Source organism: Desmodus rotundus, chromosome 10, assembly GCF_022682495.2.
Source record: "Desmodus rotundus isolate HL8 chromosome 10, HLdesRot8A.1, whole genome shotgun sequence".
Lineage (NCBI taxonomy): Eukaryota > Metazoa > Chordata > Mammalia > Chiroptera > Phyllostomidae > Desmodus > Desmodus rotundus.
This window is the reverse complement of record NC_071396.1, coordinates 102,457,154-102,479,505: the sequence shown is the minus strand read 5'-3', so window position 1 is coordinate 102,479,505 and position 22,352 is coordinate 102,457,154. Positions and strand designations below refer to the sequence as shown.

The 22,352-nt window shown below is 46.9% G+C and overlaps 1 protein-coding gene across 5 annotated transcripts in view; it reads left to right on the top strand.

Moving 5' to 3' along the window:
• The window catches only part of ALPK2 (alpha kinase 2), a 94,461-nt gene that overhangs the window by 31,588 nt on the left and 40,521 nt on the right, over positions 1-22,352 (top strand). For all 5 annotated transcript variants that reach the window (XM_045187679.3, XM_045187680.3, XM_053912369.2 and 2 more), the window contains one exon: positions 6,174-7,887. In XM_045187679.3, the coding sequence (XP_045043614.2) occupies positions 6,174-7,887 (1,714 nt within the window). The remainder of the gene's footprint in view (positions 1-6,173; positions 7,888-22,352) is intronic.

Genomic DNA, 22,352 nt, shown 5'->3' with positions numbered 1-22,352 from the left:
AGTTGATAGCAGTAGTTAGGCAAGCAATAAATACACTTGGTGTAAGAGAATAGTGACCTTCACCTGGTGCTATGGCTGTGGTAAGGACATGGATGTCATCACATCGGTATTTATTGAGCTGAGCCCTCGTCCCCCTCCCTGGTGCATGAGAAGGCTAGGCTCAGAGAATTCACAGCCACATGGGGGTGGGGTAGGGAGGGAAAGGGGGAACTGCAGAGGCCTCTTCACTCCTGCATTCCTGGCTCCATGGTTGAAGACAGCAAACATTCCCTCCCAGATCTTGCTTTCTTCCACTGGAAAGTGGAATACATAATAAAATAGAATAATATCTGAAACCCAGAGAGGAGTCCAAATCTTACCTCCAGCCAATAGCTTCAGCTTCCTCTCCTGTGAACTCTGTCTTCAGGGATCCCGGTCACATTGCATAGCTTGAGTCTCCTCAATTTTAATATTGTTGGGAGAGGTTTCTGGGAAGCAGAGAAAGGACCTTCAGGAGACAAAAGGAAGAAGAGCAACGTGAGCTGGGGAATCCACTTTTCAGTCCACACAGGAGTAACCAATTTTATTTGATTTGTGCCAGTGGAATCGTGAATAGATATATGAAATAATGCATGTGAAAATACAACACCCTCGGGGTATTATGATGATGGTCAAAATGTAGGGATTTAAAAGTATATCTAGCCCTGGCTGGTGTAGCTCAGTGGATTGAGTGCAGGCCTGTGAACAAAAGGGTTGCAGGTTCAATTCCCACCCAGGGCACATGCCTGGGTTGCAGGCCGAGTCCCCAGTAGGGGGCCTTTGAGATGCAACCACACACTGATGTGTCTCTCCCTCTCTTTGTCCTTCCCTTCCCCTCTCTCTAAAAATAAATAAATAAAATCTTAATTTAAAAAAAGTATATCTATTTCCATAGGTCTGTTGTTCTGGTTGCTAGAGAGAAAAGTGATTCCTTGTTTTCTTTTTGCATTTGTGTTCTGTTCCCCAACCCCTTGTCTTCATATTCCTATTTTATAGGGTTACTAGTCCTTGGCTATTTGCCCTGTGGCTATTTGCCCTGTGCTCTTAATTCTCACCCACATTTATAACCCTTGTTCCCATGACACAAACCATGCTAAACTGGCAGGATCCCGAGGAATCCCTAGGATGAGCCCCCTGCCCTCTTCGCTCCCAGGATTGGTGAAACCAGTCTCCTCCTGCCCACAGTTAAGTCAGGTCGGCTCATGTATCCAGCATCGAATCAGAATGTCCAGGGGTGGAACCCAGACATACGTCATCTTCTTCTTTCTGAATCAGGAAATCAAGAGCCAAGGAGATTAAGTCATCTGCCCAAGGGAGCACGTCAATGACTGTGTGGGACACAACCGTCAGCCGTCCCTGCTAGTGCCACCTTCCAGAGTCCAACATCCCTTCTCGGCCAGGCGTTCTGCTGTGAGAGAATGCGGAGAGCACGTTACAGCTTCCCCTGGGGAGGAGCTTTAATGGGCGGTTCTCAAAGGGTGGACCACGGATACCTGGGGGGTCCCTTTCAGAGGGTCCACAAGGTCAACACTGTTGTCTCAAAAGTACTGAAACGTTATTAGCCTCTTGCACGTGTACACTGATGATAAAACTGTTGACGTCGGAGCATCAATCCAGGCATGCTTTAGTCTGTGGTCCCGAACTATGCTGGGTGTCATAGAATTCCTTACCAGTCACAGTTCAAAACAAAGTCAAACCCAGAAAACCTTCCTTAATAATGTTCTTGATGCATCAAGTAAAAATGGCTGATTTTATCAAATCTTGACAAGTCAGTAAAAGCCCTTGTAATTACTGTGTATTGAAATGGGAGGTGTGCTGGCTGTCCTTGGAGTGCCGTCATCCTGTGAAAAAGCACCTGTATGGCTGTTTACGTCGCAAGCTAAACTAGCCACGTTTTTCAAGGAGTGTAACTTTTACTTGAGATAACAATGGACAAATGACGGTTATTCAGCCTTGGGTATTTGGCAAACACTTTCTCAAAAGATGAACAATGTGGAGCTGCCACTTTAACGAAAACTGTGTCTGTGCTGCCAATGATAAAAATCCAAGCTTGCCAGAAGGTACAAACTTCCAGTTATAAAGTAAACCAGTCTTGGGGATGTAATGTACAGCATGGGGACTAGATACTCTATTGTATCTCTGAAAGATGCTAAAAGAGTAGACCTTGAAAGTTCTCATCACGAGACAAAAATGTGTAACCATGGGTGGCAATGGTTGGTAACTACATTTACTGTGGTGATCATTTCACAACCTATATAATTACCAAATCATTATTGTGTGCACCTGAAACGACTATAATGTTACTGGGCAATTATTTCTCAATATTTTTAAAATCTAAGTTTTCAAGCTATCATTGCAGTCCTGTTCTCTGTATTCCCGGACTGCCATTATGCATATGTTGTAAGCTTGCAGGTGTCCCACAGGTCTCTGAGACTTCTCTGTTGGCTTTCCTCCATTCTTCTCCCTGTTCCTAAGACTGGATAATCTCAGGCGATCATCTTCAAGTTCACTGTTTCTTTACTGTCTGCTCAAGTCTGCTGTTCAGCCCTCTCATTAAGTTTTTACTTCAGTTATACTTTCCAACTTTAACATTTCTATTTGGTTCTTATGTATAATTTTTATGTCTTTATTGACACATCATTCTCATACTTTAATTCTTTAGATCTGTTTTCTTTCAGTTCCTTGAACATACTCAAAATAGCTAATTTAAAATCGTTATCTAGCAACGATTTGGGGACAATTTCTATTGGCCACTTTTTTTCCCTGCGTATATATGGACCACACTTTATTCTTTCTTTGCATGTCTCATCATCTCCTTGTGAAAACTGAACATTTTAAACAATATAAGGTAGCAACTCTGGAACTCAGATTCTCTCCACTTCCCAGGGTTTTGTGGGGTTTGTATGTTTAATGACTTTTCTGAACTAATTCTTTAAAATCATTATTCTCCGTTGTTTGTGGCCACTAAAGTTTCCGCCCAGTTTGCTTAGTGGTCAGCGAGTGATTGGACAGAGGTTTCCTTAGATGCCTAGAACCTAGTAAGTCTCCTAGTTTTTGCTGAGGGCATCTAGGCACATGGTGGGCATGCATGCCTTCAACACAGCCAGGCCGTTGACTGCTCTGCCTTAGCCTTCACTTCCTGCTAGCACAGAGCCTTAAGATTGGTTGGAGGTGAGAATTTAATGTATCTCAGGTCCTTCCTGAACATGTGCACAGCTCTGGATGTGCTCACAGCCTTACACATGTGGATGGTCTTCTATATTTCCGGAATATGCTGGAGCTTTTCAGTGCCCCCTTGGACATCTCACTGCCTAGATTTCTCTTTTAATCTTTTTGGTTAGCCTATTGTTTGTGCTAGTTACACCCTGCCTCAGGCAGCCACCATGTTAAACAATTGTCTCTGAATTGTTTTTTGACAAATACCCGCAGGGAAAATGTTCACACCTGGTGGGCTCTGAGTCAGATCACAGAAAGATAATCTTGTAAGTGAGATCTTTCAGTGAACTTCCAGATAGGCCAGATAACCACCGTTCCCCAGGATGGGGGCTTTGGAATTGCTCCAACTCTATTTGGACCCATCATGAATAAATGCTTCTTGCATTGCCTGTGGTTAATTTTCAGAATTTTGAAAAAGTTGATTGACACAACTTTTGCCAATGTTTTTGTTGCTTTTACAGAGGAGAAAATTTCCAGAAGTCCTCACTCTGCTATTTTGTTGATGTCCTTGCCCTTCTGCTTCTACCATACAACTTAACATGGAGTTGACTTACATTGTTATGATAAACTGATATTCTTATCATTCACCTAACTGGAAATTTGGAAAATGTGCATCCTTCATCAGAAATTTGGCAGCTTTCCAACACTTCAAAATTATTCTGATAAGAGCAGTAGTAGTATTCATAAATGTGATTAAAAAACATTGTATAATGAAATGTATTAACATTTGGAGGATCTCATGAACCAAGTTTTTCCAAAGTTTTACATACTGGGCATGTAAAAACCAGTGGATTTTACATAACAAGTATGAAAAGTACATTGACACGGCTTCAAATTCCGCACTGCAACTAATCTTTGAATAGTGTCAGAGAAGATTATCGGCAATTATATGGAAAGGCTATTAAAATATTCTTTCTTTTCCCAACTACATACCTGTGTAAGGCCAGATTTCCCTCAGATACTTCAGCCAAAACAATGGATTGCATCACATTGAATGCAGAAGCAGATACAAAAACCCATCTGCCTTCTATTAAGCCAGATAGTAAAGATATATTTAAAAAAGTAAAGCAATGCCACTCTTATGAAGTTTTACTTTGTTCTGGAAAAATAGAGGTATTTTTCACAAAAAATATGTTATATTTTAACATGTAATGAGTTTATTTCTGTTATTTTAAAGGAATAAATAAATGTTTTCCATTTCCCTCAGTTTTAACATGGTATATATTGACAGACATAACACCTACAAACAATCATTCTTTGGAGTCCTCAGTTAGTTTTGAGAGTGCAAAGGGGCCCGACTGCTGAAAAGTTGGAGGACCTCTGGTTTAGAGCGGTCCGGGAGGTTCGAGCTCAGAAGCTGCTCCACTCACTTTCGGTCGCGTGGAGCTCTTTTCCTTTAACATGGAATGATTACTTTGGAAAGAACCTGGAGTATTCAGACAAGACTTTCACGGCAGGCTGGAGGAATGTTGCTGCTTCCCTCAGCCAAAAGGAAAGACACTAAGGAGGGAACTCAATTAATTGTTCAGGGAATTCCTTGCTGGCTGGTTTTACATTCCTGTCAACTCACTGTGGGCCACGCACATCCCTCTGCCAGCATCTTGCAAAGATTCTAAACCCCAACCCTATTCACACCATTTCAGCAGCTACCACGGAAGTCCCTTCTCTGGACTTCCTGGCTCTTCCAGTTTGTGTCAGATAACTTAGCACAAAACTGACCTACAAAGTTCTCTAAGAAAGTCATGTTTTCTCCCTCAGTGGATTTTTAGTCGTTTCAGGGCCGGACAGGATGTCTCACGCACCCTTGACCCTTCCTCAGCTCTTAACACATCAGGAAATAGGACATAATTCGGCACACGTTTGTCTAACACTGAACCTCCTGGGTTAGATGTTTGTGTGCATTTTACACAGATCAGTCAATAAAGGTCTCACTCAGCATAGCCTCTAAGTTAAAGCCAGACTCCCAGCTCCTGCCTTCTGAATGTGGTTGTTGATTTCTGTACTGGGCAATACGCAGAGTGAGATCAGTGATGTTACAATTCCCGTGATGTCAAACAAGATCAACAAGACTGCAAATTATAAAGCAAGTGTAACACGTTTTTATTGGGACTGCAGAGCCTGGGGAAGGATTCTAGTGGGAAAGGTCAGCAAAGCAGGTCAGGCTCAAGGCTCCAGGGTACTCGTCAATAAAGGGAGGGGCAGCAGGAGCACCGGCTGGAGCGGGGACAGCAGGCTTGGCCATGACCCAGGATTCAGTTCCTTCCCTGCTGGACCAAAGCCGAATGCCTGGCTTGGTTTACATAAGTCAGGACAGCATGTGGACAGGGGTTTCCAGCCAGAGGGGCTCACTGGCTGTGGTTTGGATTTAACATCATGTTAAATTAAAGAGGAAACGGCACACTCTTCTTCATACCCGTGAACCTAGTATATGGTATTATCCTTACAGTCTCCTGGCAAGAACCAGACCTTCTTAGCATGGTCTTAGAGAGTAATTGCTTGTGCTGTGCCACTCTATGAGGTAGAATACTTCGGTTCCTCGGGTACAAAGTCTCAGCTCCTGGAGCCTTTGCATTATCCAGGAGATAATGCTTTTTCAAATTCCCATAGCATAAACAGGTCTTAAAATAGAGGGAGGGAAGAGACTAGAATATAAAACATTGCTCCATTCCTCTAAGCAGTTCTTGCATTATCAGTTTGGGGAGAGATTATGGGAAGTCTTAAGGGACAATGCTGAGCTTCCCAGGTTTCTGAGCAGAATGGGGATAGATGGAATTCAGAAGCCAGTTGCCTCTGACCACAAACCCCTTTCCAGGGAGACCCCAGATGTCCCTGGTGTGCAGTAAAAGTCACGTCTGTTTCCTGTGTGTGCCCTGATGTGAGAAATGTCAGCATGCATGTCCAAACGTGGCAAACTTACCTGTCTGTTCTCTTCATTCTAGCTGTACCCAAAATGACACTGCTGTTTACCAGATTTCTGCTAAAAACTGTTTTGGGATGATCTGCTGTTCTGCTTCCATTGAAGTCGAGTGCTCGTCAGAGAACTCACAGCTTGCTTCTAACCCCACAGAGGATGGGGCCACGGGTTGGAACCGTGACCCACAGACCTCTGGGCAGAAAAGCACAAATCAAGTGGAAGAGAAAGAACCTCCTTCTAAGGAAGAGGAGAGTCTCTCCTTGGGGACTCTCATGTCAGCTGATTCCTCCTCCTCCAAATTTAACCCTTTGTGCTCACTCCAGTTACTGGCCAGCAATGATATGAACCCATACAGTTCTGAAAATCCCCTGGACGCTAAAGGAACAAGGCAAATGGAAGAGGCTTGTGATCTGAATGGCACAGAGGCAATTGCAGATGGGCTGCTTTTTCCTAATTCAAGTAATATTCCCGACAAACGAGATGTATATTGCCATGGGACGTTGCAGTCCACATTATCAGAGTTAGCGGACGGTGCATTAAACAACGATGAAGACTTGCACTCTAGTCCTCAAAATCCCAAAGCACAGAAGTACATTAGTGTCAGCCTACCGCTGTCGGAGGCAGCCACATCCATTTACCCAGGTGACAGGGCCACTGTCAATGAGCAAATCAGCTCACAGGTTTCCAGCGACGACTCTGACAGTGACTATGAACTTTGCCCAGAGATAACCCTAACCTACACTGAGGAGTTTTCAGATGATGACCTGGAGTATCTGGAATGTTCCGATGTTATGACGGACTACTCTAATGCAATTTGGCAAAGGAACCTGGAGGGGACTGAGCGTGTTTTTTTATTAGAAAGCGATGACGAAGAGATGGAATTCAGCAAGTATGGCCTGGGGGAGTGTGAGCCTTTGCTCAGTGAAATGGGTCGTGGGCCTCGGGTGTCAGATGACACTGGACCGATGGAGGCCTGTGCTGGCTTCTCTGGTGATCACTCACAATCCCAAGAAGTGAGGGTAAGGCATCACCGAGCCTCCCCCCATGGCCCCCCGTGCCCACAGACAGGGGTGACTGTGGCTTTGGGATCTCACCAGGATGGGACGTCTGCGGTGACAGATCAGGGGAGATATAAACGACCCACTGCTTCTGCTGAAAATGATTATCCAGGAATTCAGGGAGAAACCAGAGACAGCCACCCAGCAGGAAAGGAATTCGCCAGTGACGAGCCACTAACCGTGGATAAAGCAGTGACAGAGAGAGAGGTGAAGTGCTTGTCTGGTGAGTTAGAAACGTCAGGGATGAACCAGTGTTTGGAGATGGTGGCCGAGGAAAGAGTAGGGGAAACGGATTCATGGAGCAAGAGTTACTCAGAGAAACCTGGCAGGGCGAGGCGGCCAGGAATGAAGGGAAAACCCAAGAAGCTGAAGCCCAGCCTGAAAGACAGTGCCACCGACGGCACCCTTCACCGCCCCCGTCCCACAGAACCTGCTGAGCACCCACTGACGCAGGGCGAGAGAGAGGGGAGTCCTGGTGCCACAGCAGAAGCTCCTGATTTGAATTCCCAGTTCTGTCCCGAAGGTGCTATTCTAACCCACGCAGAGCAAGAGGCAAAAATGCTGCAGACTCCACCAGGCGCACTCCCCCCACAAGGGGGCTCGGACTTGGAGGGAGAAGGGGTGCAGGGTAATAACCTCTTGGAAACAAGCTGGGCTCCAGACCAGAGTGCTCATCCTCAGGTAAGATTTCTCTTTTGAAAAATTACAAGGTAAAAGGTATTTGTGTGTGTGTGTGTGTGCCTTCACTTCCCGTTCCCGATTGCTGTACCACAGGACCGCCGGGCACTTGTGAATGACAGCTGCTGCTGCTGGGAAGGAAATCTGGTTTTGAAAAAAGGCCCAGATAAACCCTAAGCCGTCCTAATTATAGCAAAAGACAGATAGAAGTAAGAGGCACTAATGGGATCCTGGACAGCTGGAAAAAGGAACCCGATAGCCTGTCCACTGCATGTGTTTTATTGGGCAATGCCACTCTTCAGAAGGGTTTTCAAACAAATGTTTAGGGGCTAGCCCTTAAAGCGAAAGCAAAACATTCTTTTTAGTCATTTTGGGGGGCACTTTGAAAATGGTAAGTGCTGGCTTTAATCAGAATTCACAGTATGAATGGACGGTTTCGTGGGTCTGAAGGACTCGTAGAATTCACTCGGTGGTGCTGGAGAGAGGAGACAGAGCAGGTTTTGCTATGCTGGGAGATGTTTTGACCAGATGTGTGTTTTCTTCTGTTTTGCTTAGACCACGAAGCATAAAAGAGTCTAAGAAAATACTGCTAGGGAGTGTATTTGTTTTACCCGGTGACTGATTTGGGGAGTACATTTTAAAGAGATGGAATTAAATTCCTGGGGATAATTAATGCACAAATGATGTGTGTGATATATGAATTTATTGTACTTTTAACTTTAAAGGGTTCCAATGGGCTTTGACTTGATGCTGTGTATCGCCAAGGTTCTATTTTGTAAATAAATACATAAGGCGAGTTATTTATCAATTATTTTTACTATATCATGTGTTTGCCCTTCTTCCAATTTTGTAGTAGAACCCGGCATTGTTTTCATAGAAGACTAGACACACTCCCGAGAAAACAAAATATTCCCAAATGCATTCAAACTTACTAAACTCTCTGTGAGAAAGTCCAAATTTAACACACTGATTTCTAACGGTCCCACCCTAAAATAGCCAATCTAAAAATCTCCAGGGCTGAGGTGGCTTTTTGCTGAGCAGATTGTCCTGCCCCACTGGCCAGCCTGACACATAAAGCCCCACTTACACTTTGCTTTTTGCACGGGAGCCAGGTCTATCCTACGTGGCTGTTGAACACGCGCCACTTTGCCCAGCGCGTGCCAGTGACAGCAGAGCCCGAGATAAGTTTATGGAGGTGGTTCGGTCAGGTACTAATGCAAAATTCAGTTACAGTATTAATTTTTGCCTGTCCATAAATACAGCATTTCCTTTTCTATTCCTGAAGTGCTCTTCCTAACCCAGCAAAGTGCCTTTTTACAGTGGTTACCCATATTGAGCTTTCCATTGGGCAAATTAATTATTAGAGGTTAGGGGGAGTGTAAAGTAGCGAAGAAGAGGGGGCTATTGACGGTGTTAGTTTTAGACACAGCACTTTGTCCTCCTCAGCTTGTGCCCTGAACTGAATTTTGAGATCGAGGACCGGGGGGTGGGGGGGACCAGCAGGCTCCCTTGTTCACTGGCAATGCAGCTAAATCCAATGGGCCATCTCTGGGACCAAGGTCGCCTGTCCTGTGCACATTCTTGTCTCTGTTGGAGTTCTTATGGGACCCTTGCTCACATACTCATACACACTCACACATTCAGGAATGCACACCCAGCTCACCAGCAGTTCACTCCAGGTCCGGAGTGTTTGTTTGGTGGCACGACTATTATCTTGGAACCGTGAACATGACTTCTTAGAAAGCCTGCATTCTGCAGGTAGTAGGTCCCTTTCTCACTTTGCCGTGCTCAGTCGCAGAGCTGACCTCTCGCTCAAGGGACGACCAGAAATGTGAATGAAAGTTGTACATTCCAGAGCAGTTCTGTGCAGCCTGAAGTTAGAGATACATCTCTGTATCTGTGGCATTCATTTCCCCGTGACTAAAGCAAGAACATTTTGCCAGAGGGAGAGCGAGGACATTCTCTCACCCATTGAAAAACTCACTGTTGAACTGCAGGAGATGTCTGTGTTTCTTAACATGCAATATGCAGTAGAGCCAAATCTACAGCAAATGGCTAAAGATCCTTGAAAAGTGGCATAAAAGCATTGCAAGGAGAGGGTGGGGAGTCACTGGGAACTAAATCAAACTTTTTATAATACTGTTCAAGAAAAGAAAGATTAGTGAATCTTTTCATAACCATGTCAAAAGGCATTTTAAATATTTATTCTCAGACATTGGAGGCTGGTGGGAACTTAAAATCTTGCAATGATTAACAGTCCCTGGTGGGGGGCAATGTTTAGTAGCTTAGCCCATTCCTGACTCTTGCCTTATTCACTTACCTTTAGGTGCCTTTTGTGGAGACAGTGACCCGCAGCTTATCTTTTAGTATTTTCTCTTCATCTGCGTATTGCTTTTAGCATGCTGGAAAAAACTCCTTATTTCTAATTCTGCATTATACGCACCAGGCTGTATTGTGGAATATCTCCTGCCTGTGCATGTCTCCAGGTTACTTACTGACTGTCTTCCTCTCCCGCTTTTACAGTGCAAGGCCATCTTGTTCGGATTTATCTGGAAATAGTACTTACTCAGGTTTGGATTGGAAAGCCCCCAATTCTTGTACATTTATGGAAGATGCCAAAGTTAATCCCAGTTTGGGAGTGGAAAACAGAGAGGGTATCCAAGGTTAACTTGAATCATCTTCAAGGATACATAGCCAATCCTTCACCTTGGTTTTGATCTCCCTTTTCTGATCCAACTCAGAGGCAAGACCTGAGAAGCTGCCCATCTTAAGTTTCCCTGCAGCCACACTGGGGTAAGATCATCCTCACTCTTAGGTCAGAAGTGCCGCGCCTGTCCTTCAGCATAGCTGCCCAGCCCTGACCCAGAGAGACTTGTGTTTCTCTCTGGGGTCATGAGGTCTCAAGTGTACAGTATGGGAATGTGTTCTTAGGTTCTGATAGTTAAGAACCTTTCTGATTGGAGATAAGTACTAAGCGTAGAAGGGGAGCTCCATGGTGGTAGGGAATTTGGCCACTATATTTTGGTCCCTAATGTATCCCAAGTCCTTGGATAGTGCTGACCACATGATAGGCACTTGATAATTGAGTAAGTAGCCACATTGACCTAGGTTAAATTCCAGGTATAGTCAGGTATGAACCTAGGATGATGGGTCTCAACCACTTCATGGCTTTCACTGGCATAAGTGTACTCTGTGGCTCCCCTCACATACCAGCTTGCCACGAGGAAAATGCTTCTCATTGCTCTCTTGGTCCCAGGAATGAGTTAGTTTGTGCTAGAGCATCCCATTCCTTGTACTTGGGTTCCCTTGTGAATGTTGGTGATTCACATACAACCTTGGCCTCACCAGTGACCATGCTAATGTAGATCCAAGAAGATCTTACCATATTCCCTGAGTATTCAAGACCTTCCACAATATTGCTCCCTTCTACCTCTGACAGGCAAAGCAGACATACCCATTGGTTTCCTTACCTGGAAAACAAAGCGTTTTCTCAGACATGTGGTATGTGTTCCATCTTCTTGTCCAAAATACCCTCGTTCAGCTTGTTGCTAGCTCAGCTCTTCTGGTCCTTTGAGGCCCAGGTCCTGCAGGGCAGTCCTTCAAATTGCACCTCCCTCGAAGTGCTTTCCTTGTCCCTACCTATGATTTCTCCTTCCAGCATTCCTGGCTACATTCTTTGGATAGTGTAGCGGGTTCCAGATCTGAGTTTAGTTCCTGCCCTGCTGCTTTCTGACCCTGTGACCCTGGGAAATGATACCTAAACTCTCTCAGTCCCAGTTTCCTCATCAAAAACAGATATAATAATAAAAAATAATACCTCATAGAGTGTTGTGAGGACTGAAGTCTTGCATGGAAAATGCTCAGCGGAGTCCCTATTATGCTGTTAACATTTAGTAAGTATTAACCTCTTTACTTTGTTTATTTACCTTCTTAATACATGTGTTCTTTCTCCCTGTAGTAAAGAAATATTGAGGGCTGCCTACAAGTGGCTTTATACCTCTCTTTGATCGAAATGTTTAGGAGATAATAGTACACGCATATGCACCGTGAGAAATAATAGAGAGCTCGCCATACATACACTTTGCCCAGGTCCCCCCGGCTGGTCACACTGTGCCAAGCTCTGGTGTATCTCCAAGATATTGACAACGGTGGCATCTGCTGATCGTATTCAGACTCTCCCAGTTTTACTTGTACTGGTGCGCATGTGCCGTAAGCCTATGCAAACACATCACCCGTGTAGGTTCGTGTGCTAACTGTGGTACGAAACTTCACAGTTAATCTAAGTTCAGCCTAGTCGCCAAGCAGGCGGTGCAAGAACAGGGATACAGCAGCCTAAAAATTTGCATGGCCAGGTACCCAGTGACAGGCAGGGCACAGAGTAGGTCTCCAGCAAAAAATTTTTAAACAGAGAAATGTAAGCAGATAATCCAAACCTTCTTGCAACAGCGTTTTCATATCTGGGGCAGCACAGCCTGAGATCTTGGGTTCTTTTGCATAATAATATGTGCCCCCCCCATTACAACTGTTAAAACTGACTCCAGGAGGCCCGCAAGCCAGCTCTCTACTGGCCACGGGAAGGGCGGAGTTTATAAGCGCTCATCTCTCAGCACCTGGCAGTTGTGTCTCTCGTCAGCACCACTCCATGGCTGACCCAGGGAGTAGTACAAACATTTGTTTTGTTTCTAATCACAAAGCCCAAGCGCCACTCCTGCCAAATGCCGTTACTGCCCTGGGCCTGTAAGATCACTCACTGACTGCCCTGGTTCACTGCGGTATTGTACTCAGTCCGTGTTCAGTAGTAACTGATGGAGAGTCGTTAGCTCCACAGGCTTCCTACTCACCGTGTCGTCTGCAGAGCAGCTTGTCAAAATGCAGAATCCCCGGCCCCACCTCAGTCCTGCAGAGTCAGAATCTGCATTTTAACCTGACTCCTGGGAGGTGCGGATGCACACTGAAGTTCCAGAAGCCCTGGTCTAGAGACGAGGTCTTTCTCAGGCTAGAAAAGAGCCTCAGCTGTGGTCTCAGCCCTGGCTACGCGTGGCATCACCTGCGACCTTAAAACATTCCAGTGCCCTGAGTTCCGCGCCTCGAGATTCTGACGTAATTTGGTTGGTGGTGTGGCTTGCACATAGGGGGTTTTAAAAGCTCCCAGGTGGTTCACTGTACCTCCAAGGTTGAGAATCCTCGCTGTGCTTTAAAATCACCTGTGCTCTTTTCCTGAATATACAGCTGCCACCCCAGAAGTCCTGATTTAGGTGGTTCTAGGGTGGGCTCAGGCACGTGAGCCTTAGAACCCTCCGCGAGCGGAATGCAGGGGTTGGCCTGGGGGGCTCCAGGTTCCACCCCCACCGAGAGGGTTTGCATAGAGTCAGAGGTTGTCACCTCGTGGAAGCACTCTGTCAGGGACTTTGGAACCCATCAGCCCGGTTTCCCTCTGTCTTAGCCAAGGGACAAAGCACAGGTTACTTGGTACTGCGTTTTAAACAGAGGCAATGGGTATTCACACATAGGCACTTTAGTGCAATATATGCGTTCCTGAAATGCCTCATAATCTGCAAAATCACACACTTAAAATATCAGGACCTCTGGGGAAAATAGCATTCCCCACAGGTCGCTTCATAAACAGGCCGTTTTAAAACCAGAGACAAAAGCAAGAAATATATCCAGGAAGCACCCTCGGACCACCCAGGGCTGCGGCTTAGGTTGGCCAGTGGTTGCCATGGCAGATATTAAAAGTACACAAGATAATTGAGTGGAAATGGTACTGACCTTTAGTTGGAGCAAGCTGGTGGATGCTGAGACCATGAAGACAGGGTGGACTTCTCTGGTCAGCGGGGCTGCTGGGAAGGTGGGCCTGGGAGAAGGTCCTGCGCTCAGACACAGGGGCCTTGAGCTGGCTTCTTAGAAGACAGGAGCGCGGGGGCAGGGTCCAGTTTTAATTGTATTAAAATACAACTTGAAAGGGTCCCTGCTGCCCGTGCCGAAGCCAAGGTGAAGGCCTTTCCATTTCCTGCTCAAGATTCTATCATTTACCCCAGCTACTCGGGGCCCCTTGGCCTAGGAAACATTGGGTATAAACCAATGAAGCATCTGCGTTACACTGACGTCATTCCCCTATTACCAATCTCATAGGGCCTTCATCTATGGACCCATCTCATAGGGCTAAGTCATTACAGCGGGGAGCCGAAGGCCTCCTGCTCAGGTGCTCGGAGTCCTCAGGGCAGTGCGTCAAAAGTGAAGGCCTGGATTTATCGGCACTGGAATCACCCACTAAGGTGCATGTTTAAAAATACAGATCTCTAAATCTTCCCGCAGACTTGTTGAATCCGTACTTTTAATAGGCCATCTAGGTGATTTTCATGGGTGAGTTACATCCCACTGGATGTAAACCACGGGCTTAGAGAGCCTGAGCCCTAGGAGAAAGCCATCACCTGAGGCCTTCCTCTACGGATCACAATCCTGTAGGGATTGGGGAAACAACAGGAAGTTTAGGGCTTGTCAAGTGTAACCACGTTGCCCTCAGAGGAAGAAAACCTCGTGATTGGCATTTTCCTCTGCTTCCTAGTTGGCTTGCTATAAATGTGGCTTGTGCTTCGCCTGTCCGGCAACTGAAATAAATACAGATCCTGATTTATTGTAACTAATCCAAAACAGGTGTGTCATCTCCAGCTGAGTTTTATTTTGAGGAGCAGCAGTTCAGGGGCAGGAATTTGGGCGGCAGCAGGAGAGGCTGGTGGGAGGGGGGGCCACTTGGCTGCTGGGTGGGTTCCAGTCTGTGTAGCAAGCCTCCCTCACCACTGCCTTGGGTGGGAGCTGGGGGCCAGAGACAGGACTTCCTGGTCTTTCTTTTCACTCTGACCGAAAATGAACTGGTTCTGCTGAAATGGGAGACAAAAATGCAGGACTAACCAACCGCCTATTAAAACAAATGATAAAGCTGTGGTCACCAAAACGGTATGGTAGTAGCACCAATAGATCTACTTTTGAGAGTACAGAATCAGGCCCAAGAATATATTGGATGTGGTTAATGATTGAAATAGGTTCTCCAGTTTGAGAGAAGAAGCAAAATCTTCAAAGCTGACACAGTTATTCATCCATATGAGGAAAATAAAAAACAAGACCAGTACCTTATAATGACGGATCCCAAATAAGCTCCAGAGGATCTCTGAGTTAAAGATAAAAAAGCAAACCTATAAACTACTGGAAAAATATTGGAAACTATTTTTATGACCTCGAAAGCCATAATTTCTTCTTGGGACCCAAAGAACAACAATAACAACAAAGAATAAAAGAAAGAATAAAGTTGATAATTTTGATTACATCAAATTAAAAATTCCTATATAACAAAAAGTACTGTGAACAAACGTAATGAAAGTGGCACACCAGGAGAAATTGGAAGAATATATGTAATAGAGAAAGATGAATTTCCAAGTTACGTAAAAAAAAAAATAGACAAGAAAAATACTCCTACCAACTGAATTTTTAAAAAGGTAGCATTTAATAAATATGAAATTCATAGAAGAGGGACTATAAATGGTTAATAAACATGTGAGAAGATATACAAGGATGAAAATATCAAGTTGTTGCAATTATGAAGAAATGGGTACGTTGATTACCAGCAAGAGTGTAATTTCATGATATCCTTTAAAAATTAAAAAAAAAAAAAAAGAACATTACCCATTATGTAGCAGCTTCGTCTGTCAACATCTGCTCTTGAGAAAGATTGTATCCGGGCCTAAGGAGACATGTACCATAATAGGTGTTGCAGAATTGTTCATCTAAGGAAGCATTTACTTGGAAATGGCTAAATGTGGTCTGTTCAAATGGCAGACATCTGGAAACATTTCGTAGAGTGTGAGAAAGGTGATTATAGAATGATACATACAACGTGATACCATTCATACCCCCAGTATGAGCCATAATAGTATATGTTATTTGTACATATAGACATACATAAGATTTTTAAGTCTGGAAGGAGCCACACCAAAATGATAATGGTGACTAATTTCCGGGAAGGGAAATAAGAATCTTGAGTTCAGAGGGGTGATTAGTGATATAATGTTTTTAAAGGAAACTATTCGATTATCACCTATATAATTAAAAAAGCTATTTTTTTAAAAAAAAGGAAAACAAATGGGGCTAGGAGCCCTTGCATTTATTCCTGGGTCTGCCACGAACCAGCTGTACGCCCTGGAGTCATTTCTCATCCTCCTTGGGCCTCCGCCCCACATGAGACAGGCTGAATTTAAAGTAAGTGTAACATTCTGGAACTCGGGAAGCCTCAGAGAGTAGGGACAGTCATGGCCTCCACAGCTGATCCACGTTAGAACTTCACGCTCTGCCTACAATGTCTCCGTGTCCCCAGCATCACTGGTGTTGAGAGGCGCTCCCGGCCCCAGGATGCCTGTGATGTGGCTGGAGTCCAGGAGAAAGCCTTCTGGGAAGGTCATGCCCAGAAACGACCTCCTGACCGCAGGGCAGAGGGGCTGAGGTGGTGCAGAGGACGCTGGGAACGAAGCCCTGCACAGCCTCTAGGGCAGGGCTTCTCAAACTCGACACCACTGACCTTTGGGGCAGGGTAATTCTGTGCTATGGGCAACTGTCCTGTGTGTTGCAGGGTGTTTAGCAGTGCCCCTGGCCAGCAGCAGTCTCTGCTCCTCATCCCCACCCCAGCTGGCAACCAGGGCTCTCTCCAGATGTCGCCAGTGTCCCCTTGACTAGCTGTGGCTAAATTCTGTCCCCAGGCAGCTCTGTCCCATAGAAATTTTATGTAAGCCACACAGGTAATTTTGTAAGTGTTCACAAGTTGTGCAACCATCACCACTATCAGTGAAATCATACAATATGCGGCTTTTGTTCACTTAATAATATTTTCAAGGGTCATCCATATTGCAGCATTTATCAATTCTTCATTCCTTTTTATGGTTGCATAATATTACACTGTATGGAAATACCACATCTATTTTTTTAAAGACTTTATTTATTTATTTTTGGAGAGAGGGGAAGAGAGCAAGAGAAACATCAGTGTGTGGTTGCCTCATGAGCACCCCCTACTGGGGACATGGCCCACAACCCAGGCATGTTCCCTGACTGGGAATCGAACCAGTGACCCTTTGGTTCACAGGCCAACACTCAATCCACTGAGCTACACCAGCCAGGGCAACCACATTTATTTTTATCTGTTTATTAGTTGGTGGGCATTTGGGCTATTCCCACTTTGTAGCTTTTGTGGATATGTGTTTATGAACATTCATGTACGAGTTTTTGTGTGGACATGTGGTTTCAGTTTTCTTGAGCAAACACTTAGGAGTGGAATTGCTGGGTCCTCCGTGTCTAGCCTTTTGAGGAGCTACCGCCTGTTTCACAGAGCAGCCGCACCATTTCACATTCCCGCAGCAGTGCAGGAGGGCAAGCCAGATATGCAATTTTAATTTTGGGGGAAGCCACATTTTTAAAAAAGTTTAAAGACACAGGCAAACTTTAATGATGTATTAACATAGTCAGTATAACCAAAATATTTCAATATGTACTCTCTATAAGTTATTAATGACATATTTTATTTTATTTTGGTATTAAGTCCTCAAAAATCTGTTGTATATTTCACACTTACAGCATATCTCAAGTTGGGGTCTAACTACGCATTGGAAATGCTTGACCTATATTGCGATTTCATGAAATAAACAGTCGAAGGAGTAGATTCACACACCCAAGTTGTTCCAAACCTAGTTCACACTTTTCCTAACCGAACCACACACGTCCAGTTATAAACATACACGTGAATTAAGTAACATAGGTAAAATGTAAAGTTCAGTCCTTGAGTTGCTCCAGGCACATTTCATACCCTCACCAGCCACATGTGGCTCACAGCTTCTGGGGGGACCTCCCGCTCTTGGCCATTTCCGCTGCGGTTGTGATTTTTAAAAGGCACACTGCCCTGGCCCTTCAACTTCAAGGATTTTTTTTTTCTCGTCTACAGCTGAGCCAGTGACAAAATGCAATTCTCTCTCCTTCTCTTTCTTTCCATCTGTTACAATCAGGGAACGTGGGCTGACACATCATCATCGCCCAGAGTCCTCGGTTTACACTGGGCTCGCTCTTGGTGGCGCGCGTTCTATGGGTCTGGACAAGTGCGTATCCACCATTGCGGCACGTAATTCTCTTTTAGAGGAGGCAGAAAGAGAATTCACATGTGTAAGGCATGTAAGGGCGGCTTCTTACATGCTGCAGAGCCCTCACCAAGGCCCACTGGTTTGGAACCAGTGGCAAACAGCAGCTGCTGTCGCCCTGGGAGCCCCTTCAGCCCCTGCCCCCCGCCCTGTGCAGCCTTCTTTCTGATGAGGAGCCCCAGCCGAGACCCCCCCAGCCAGGCCTCGGTGTCCAGCTGGCCTCCTGGCTGCTCTGCTGCTTGTTGGTCAGGCTCCACGGTGTCTCTTATGTCACTTTAAAAACAACATGCCGCCCTGCCCCCAAGCCATTGATCGGGTTACTTGTCAAGCTACAGGACAAAAGGGGACACATTCCAGTGGTCTTTGAGGTCACAGGTTACTGGGCTGGGGAAATCAGATGTAATTTGAAGTCTAGGGAGGGAGGAGGGGAGGGCTTTTCCCTTAAAAGTGTTTTCCTCATGGGTGACCATCACGCGAAGTTGAGGGCCCAAGAACAGCGAGGCCACCTCACCAGAGGCCAGGAATCTATGCCTGGCCCCTCTGGGACTGTGCCACTCAAACCCTGCCTTGCATGCAGATCACTGGGGAGCCCGGCACACGGTCTGGTTCTGCTCATGTGGGGTAGGGCCTGGGAACCTGCATTGCTAACAAACTCCCAGGGATTTCCAGGGAAGACACTGTGAGCAACAAGGGCGGAGGGCTTCTCCCAGGGAGTGTTCAGTTCGCCCCAGCCCGGCCTCCCACTCTCTTCCACCACGCTCAGTTGCCCAATAGCTAATAATAGCGGCCGGCTATTGAGTGCAGGTGCGTGTCAGGGGCTGTGCTGTGGCTTCAGTGGGCAAGCCTCTTCAGTGACCTCAGCAGCCCAGTGGGGTAAATCCTGCCTCTGTTGGGGCTCTGGGTCAGTAGGGGGGCGGTCCGGCTCTGAACTGTCTGCCTGACTTCAGGTTCGGAGCCCCAGCCACATGACCTAGCTCCCCAATTCCATTTTAGGTCTGAGTTCCTCACCTCTCTTTAGAACAAAAATAAACTCTGATAACTGCGGTTGCCTCTGGTGAAAGGGACCAAGACGGTGGCTGGAGTAGGAAGGACACTTCGTTGTCACTCTGTACCCTTTCATTGTGTCCCTTGTGAATTCCATGCTGGGCTTATGTGTGTGTATTAACTATTCAAATAAAAGTTAAAAAAAATAGTTAAAAACAAATAAGTCCATGACCTTCCTCATTAGCACCATAAGCCAACAGCCAGGCCAGTACCAGACCAGTGTTCAGGGCCAAGGGTCAGATAACTTCCTCCAAAATGAGCACGCTGCATCGCTGCTGAGATGGTCAGGGTTCGAAGGCTCGGCCCCTCCTCCCCATCCTCTAGGAATCTACTCGGCGAGGCTGGTACACTTACCCCTGGTTGGACAGGAGTGGGCAGCACGGAGACTGAAGGAGGGCAGGAGAGTTTCGAGCCCCTGAGAGTGCTCATCCACGCCCAGGGCTGGCCTTGTGACTGGGACCCCGCTACGCTTTTCAGAGGACCCGGAATCTCAGAGACACTGATGGATGTGAACTTAGAGAAAGCCACACGTGCGAAGCAGCAGGAGTGGCCCCTCAGCAGCTCCCTTGCCCCCTAGTGTCTCTTCTGAGTCCCCTTCATGGAGAGGGGTGAGGGCAGGAAGAAACAGAGGGAAAGCAGCAGCCAGCTTCTCCCAGGCTCCGCTGGTGGCTTCCTCCTGCTTGGAGTTTAGATATCTTCTCTGCAGAAAGGCGCAGAGCTGCTCAGACCTTCAGTTCCCTGTGGCACTCTGCAGTCCCTGTCCTCTTGACGTGTCCTGTGCTCATGGCCTCCGCAGCCTGCAGCCCTCACACCGTGCATGTGCAGCTGGTGCTGTTCCTTCCACCAATGGGTGGACCAGGCCACTTAACCACCCCGGGCAGACCTCTCGAGCCTCCGCACCTCTGGGAAAAGGGAGGGCAGAGAAGCCTCTTAGCCTGTGTTTGATCTGAAGGACCCACTGAGGATCCTCAAGACAAGTGGGGGTAGGGGACACTTGGCAGGCTGCCAGGGAGGGAGGGGGTCCCGCATCAGGAGGGGGTCCCACACCAGGAGTGGCTGGAGCACCTCCAGGTCGGTGCACTCAGGGATGTTGCCGTCTGTCTTGTGATCGGGGTTGGGGACAGAGTTCAGGATGTGGCCTGTGGTGACGGAGAGAGAGAGAGAGAGACAGAGACTTGGCACCCATCACTCTGTGCTGCATCGTGGTGTCTAGGGTTCCTCCCAGGGCCTGCCATCAGAGACAGGAATGGCAAACATCTATTGTCCCGACTCTGAACACCCTGTGGCTCACCTGGCAGCCCTCGCACACAGCCTTCACCTTTCCCCCAGATCCCCTGTAGACCTGGGACACACAGTGGCTCTGGTCTAGCCCAAAGATGACAGCTGAGCTAGCACGTCTCTATTACGCACCAAGCTAGTGTACCAAGTCTCAGCCCCTCAAAGAAGAGATAGTGAAATCCCGGAGCTGGAAGCCCGAGAGGGGTCCTTACGCCCTCCTCATGCTAGTCCCCAAGTCCTGTCAATTCTCCCTCCACGGGGTCTCCGGAGTCCGGAGCTTCCCCTCTTTATCGGCCCTCAACAAACAGATGGATCCTCTCCAGTCCTAGAGGCCAGAAGTCTGAAGTCAAGGTGTCGGTGGGGCCGGTTCCTCTGGGGGCTCCGAGGCAGAAGCCGCTCCACGCCTGTCTGTCTGTCTGTCTGCCTCTCTCTCTCATAGTTCCCATGGTTGCCAGCTGCCCTGGTAGCCGCCTTGCTCCAGTTTCTGCCCCTGTGTTCACATGGCGCTTTCCCTGTGTGTCTCTGAGTTCAGACTTCCCTCTTCTCGTAAAGACACCAGCCGCTGGATTGGAGCGCACTCTGATCCAGTGTGGCCTCATCGTAACTCGATTACATCTGCGAAAACTCTACTTTCAATAAGGTCACAGGCACAGGTACCAGGCAGCAGGATCCACACATAACTTATGGGGGACTTGATTCAACCGACAACACCCTCCAGCCCTCAGTCGCCAATGTTGCCCGGGCTTCGGCTTCGTAATTTAATCTGGGTCATGGCGATACGAGGCTTCCCGGGCCTCTCCTAAGATGCTGTCCAAATGCTACCATGACAATCCCCCTGAAACCTATGTCTGGGAATGTCATTCCTTTGTTTAAAACAACAATACCTTCCCAGCCCCTATGGAGCTGTGATGGACCTTCTCGCCATAGGAAATAAAAGAAATCCGAATGCTCTGCACAGTGCATTAGCCGTAGCCTCTTTCCTCATCATCTCCCTGCTCCCCGCTTCCCTTCCCAAGCCCCCCACATCCTAGCCACTCTGCAAAACTGAGCACTTGCCTGCCCCAGTGCCTTTGTACATGCTGTTTCCTCCCCCTTCTCTCCTTACAGGACATCCTTGACCTTGTGTACCTCCTTACACAGAATGTAAAGTCAAGGAGACAGTCTTTCACTGGGGAGGTTCTTTCCCCAGCAGCTAGGATGAGGCCTGGCGCATGGAGAGCTTGCAACAAGGATTTGATGAGTAAGGGCATTAATAAATGTAAATGCAGCAAGTAAGTGGATTCTGGATTTTCCCCTGATACACCTGTCCCTTCTCCTCTCCCTTCAGGAGAATGGATTTCTCCTGTAGAGGCTGGTTCCCCTCTCTGCTGGCACTCACTGTCTGTCACAGCTGTTGGTTTTTCCAGCTGGGCTCCACGGACTCCGGCTCTGACTCACATGCGAATACCAGGCCCAGGGTCTGTTAATATTACTCGTCAAACTGAATTAAATGGAGTTAAACTGGCAAGACAGAAACCCGAAAAACCATGCCCTCCTACCCACTCCAATGTACGGCCTGCACCGCATTTGCAGAGCTGAGGTGGGGGTGGGGCCGGGGCAGGAGACGGCACATTCTCTAAGTTCCCCTTTCTGCTGATGCTTGAAAAATTATCTTTCTGAGTCAGCACAGGTATTTTGATACTGCCTTGAGATTTTGAGCATATTGTTTTCAAGTGATGTTCTCAAAACAAGTGCTTTCACATTTACTATCAAACTGATGGTGTCGGGTGGGAAATTAACCATCCCGAGAACAGTTTACTCTTCGTCTTTAAGATTCCTAGTTGGGAGTCTAAGTGTGGCCACAAACATAAGGAACTGCCCCAGGCACTGCCTTCCCTTCAGCAGAGGGGACCACATCCAGCTCCGGCCCGGGCAGGTCCCTTAAGAACATTCTGAAGTGATCAGAGCTGCTTGCAGGTCTGGGGGGCTGAGCTCCAGGAT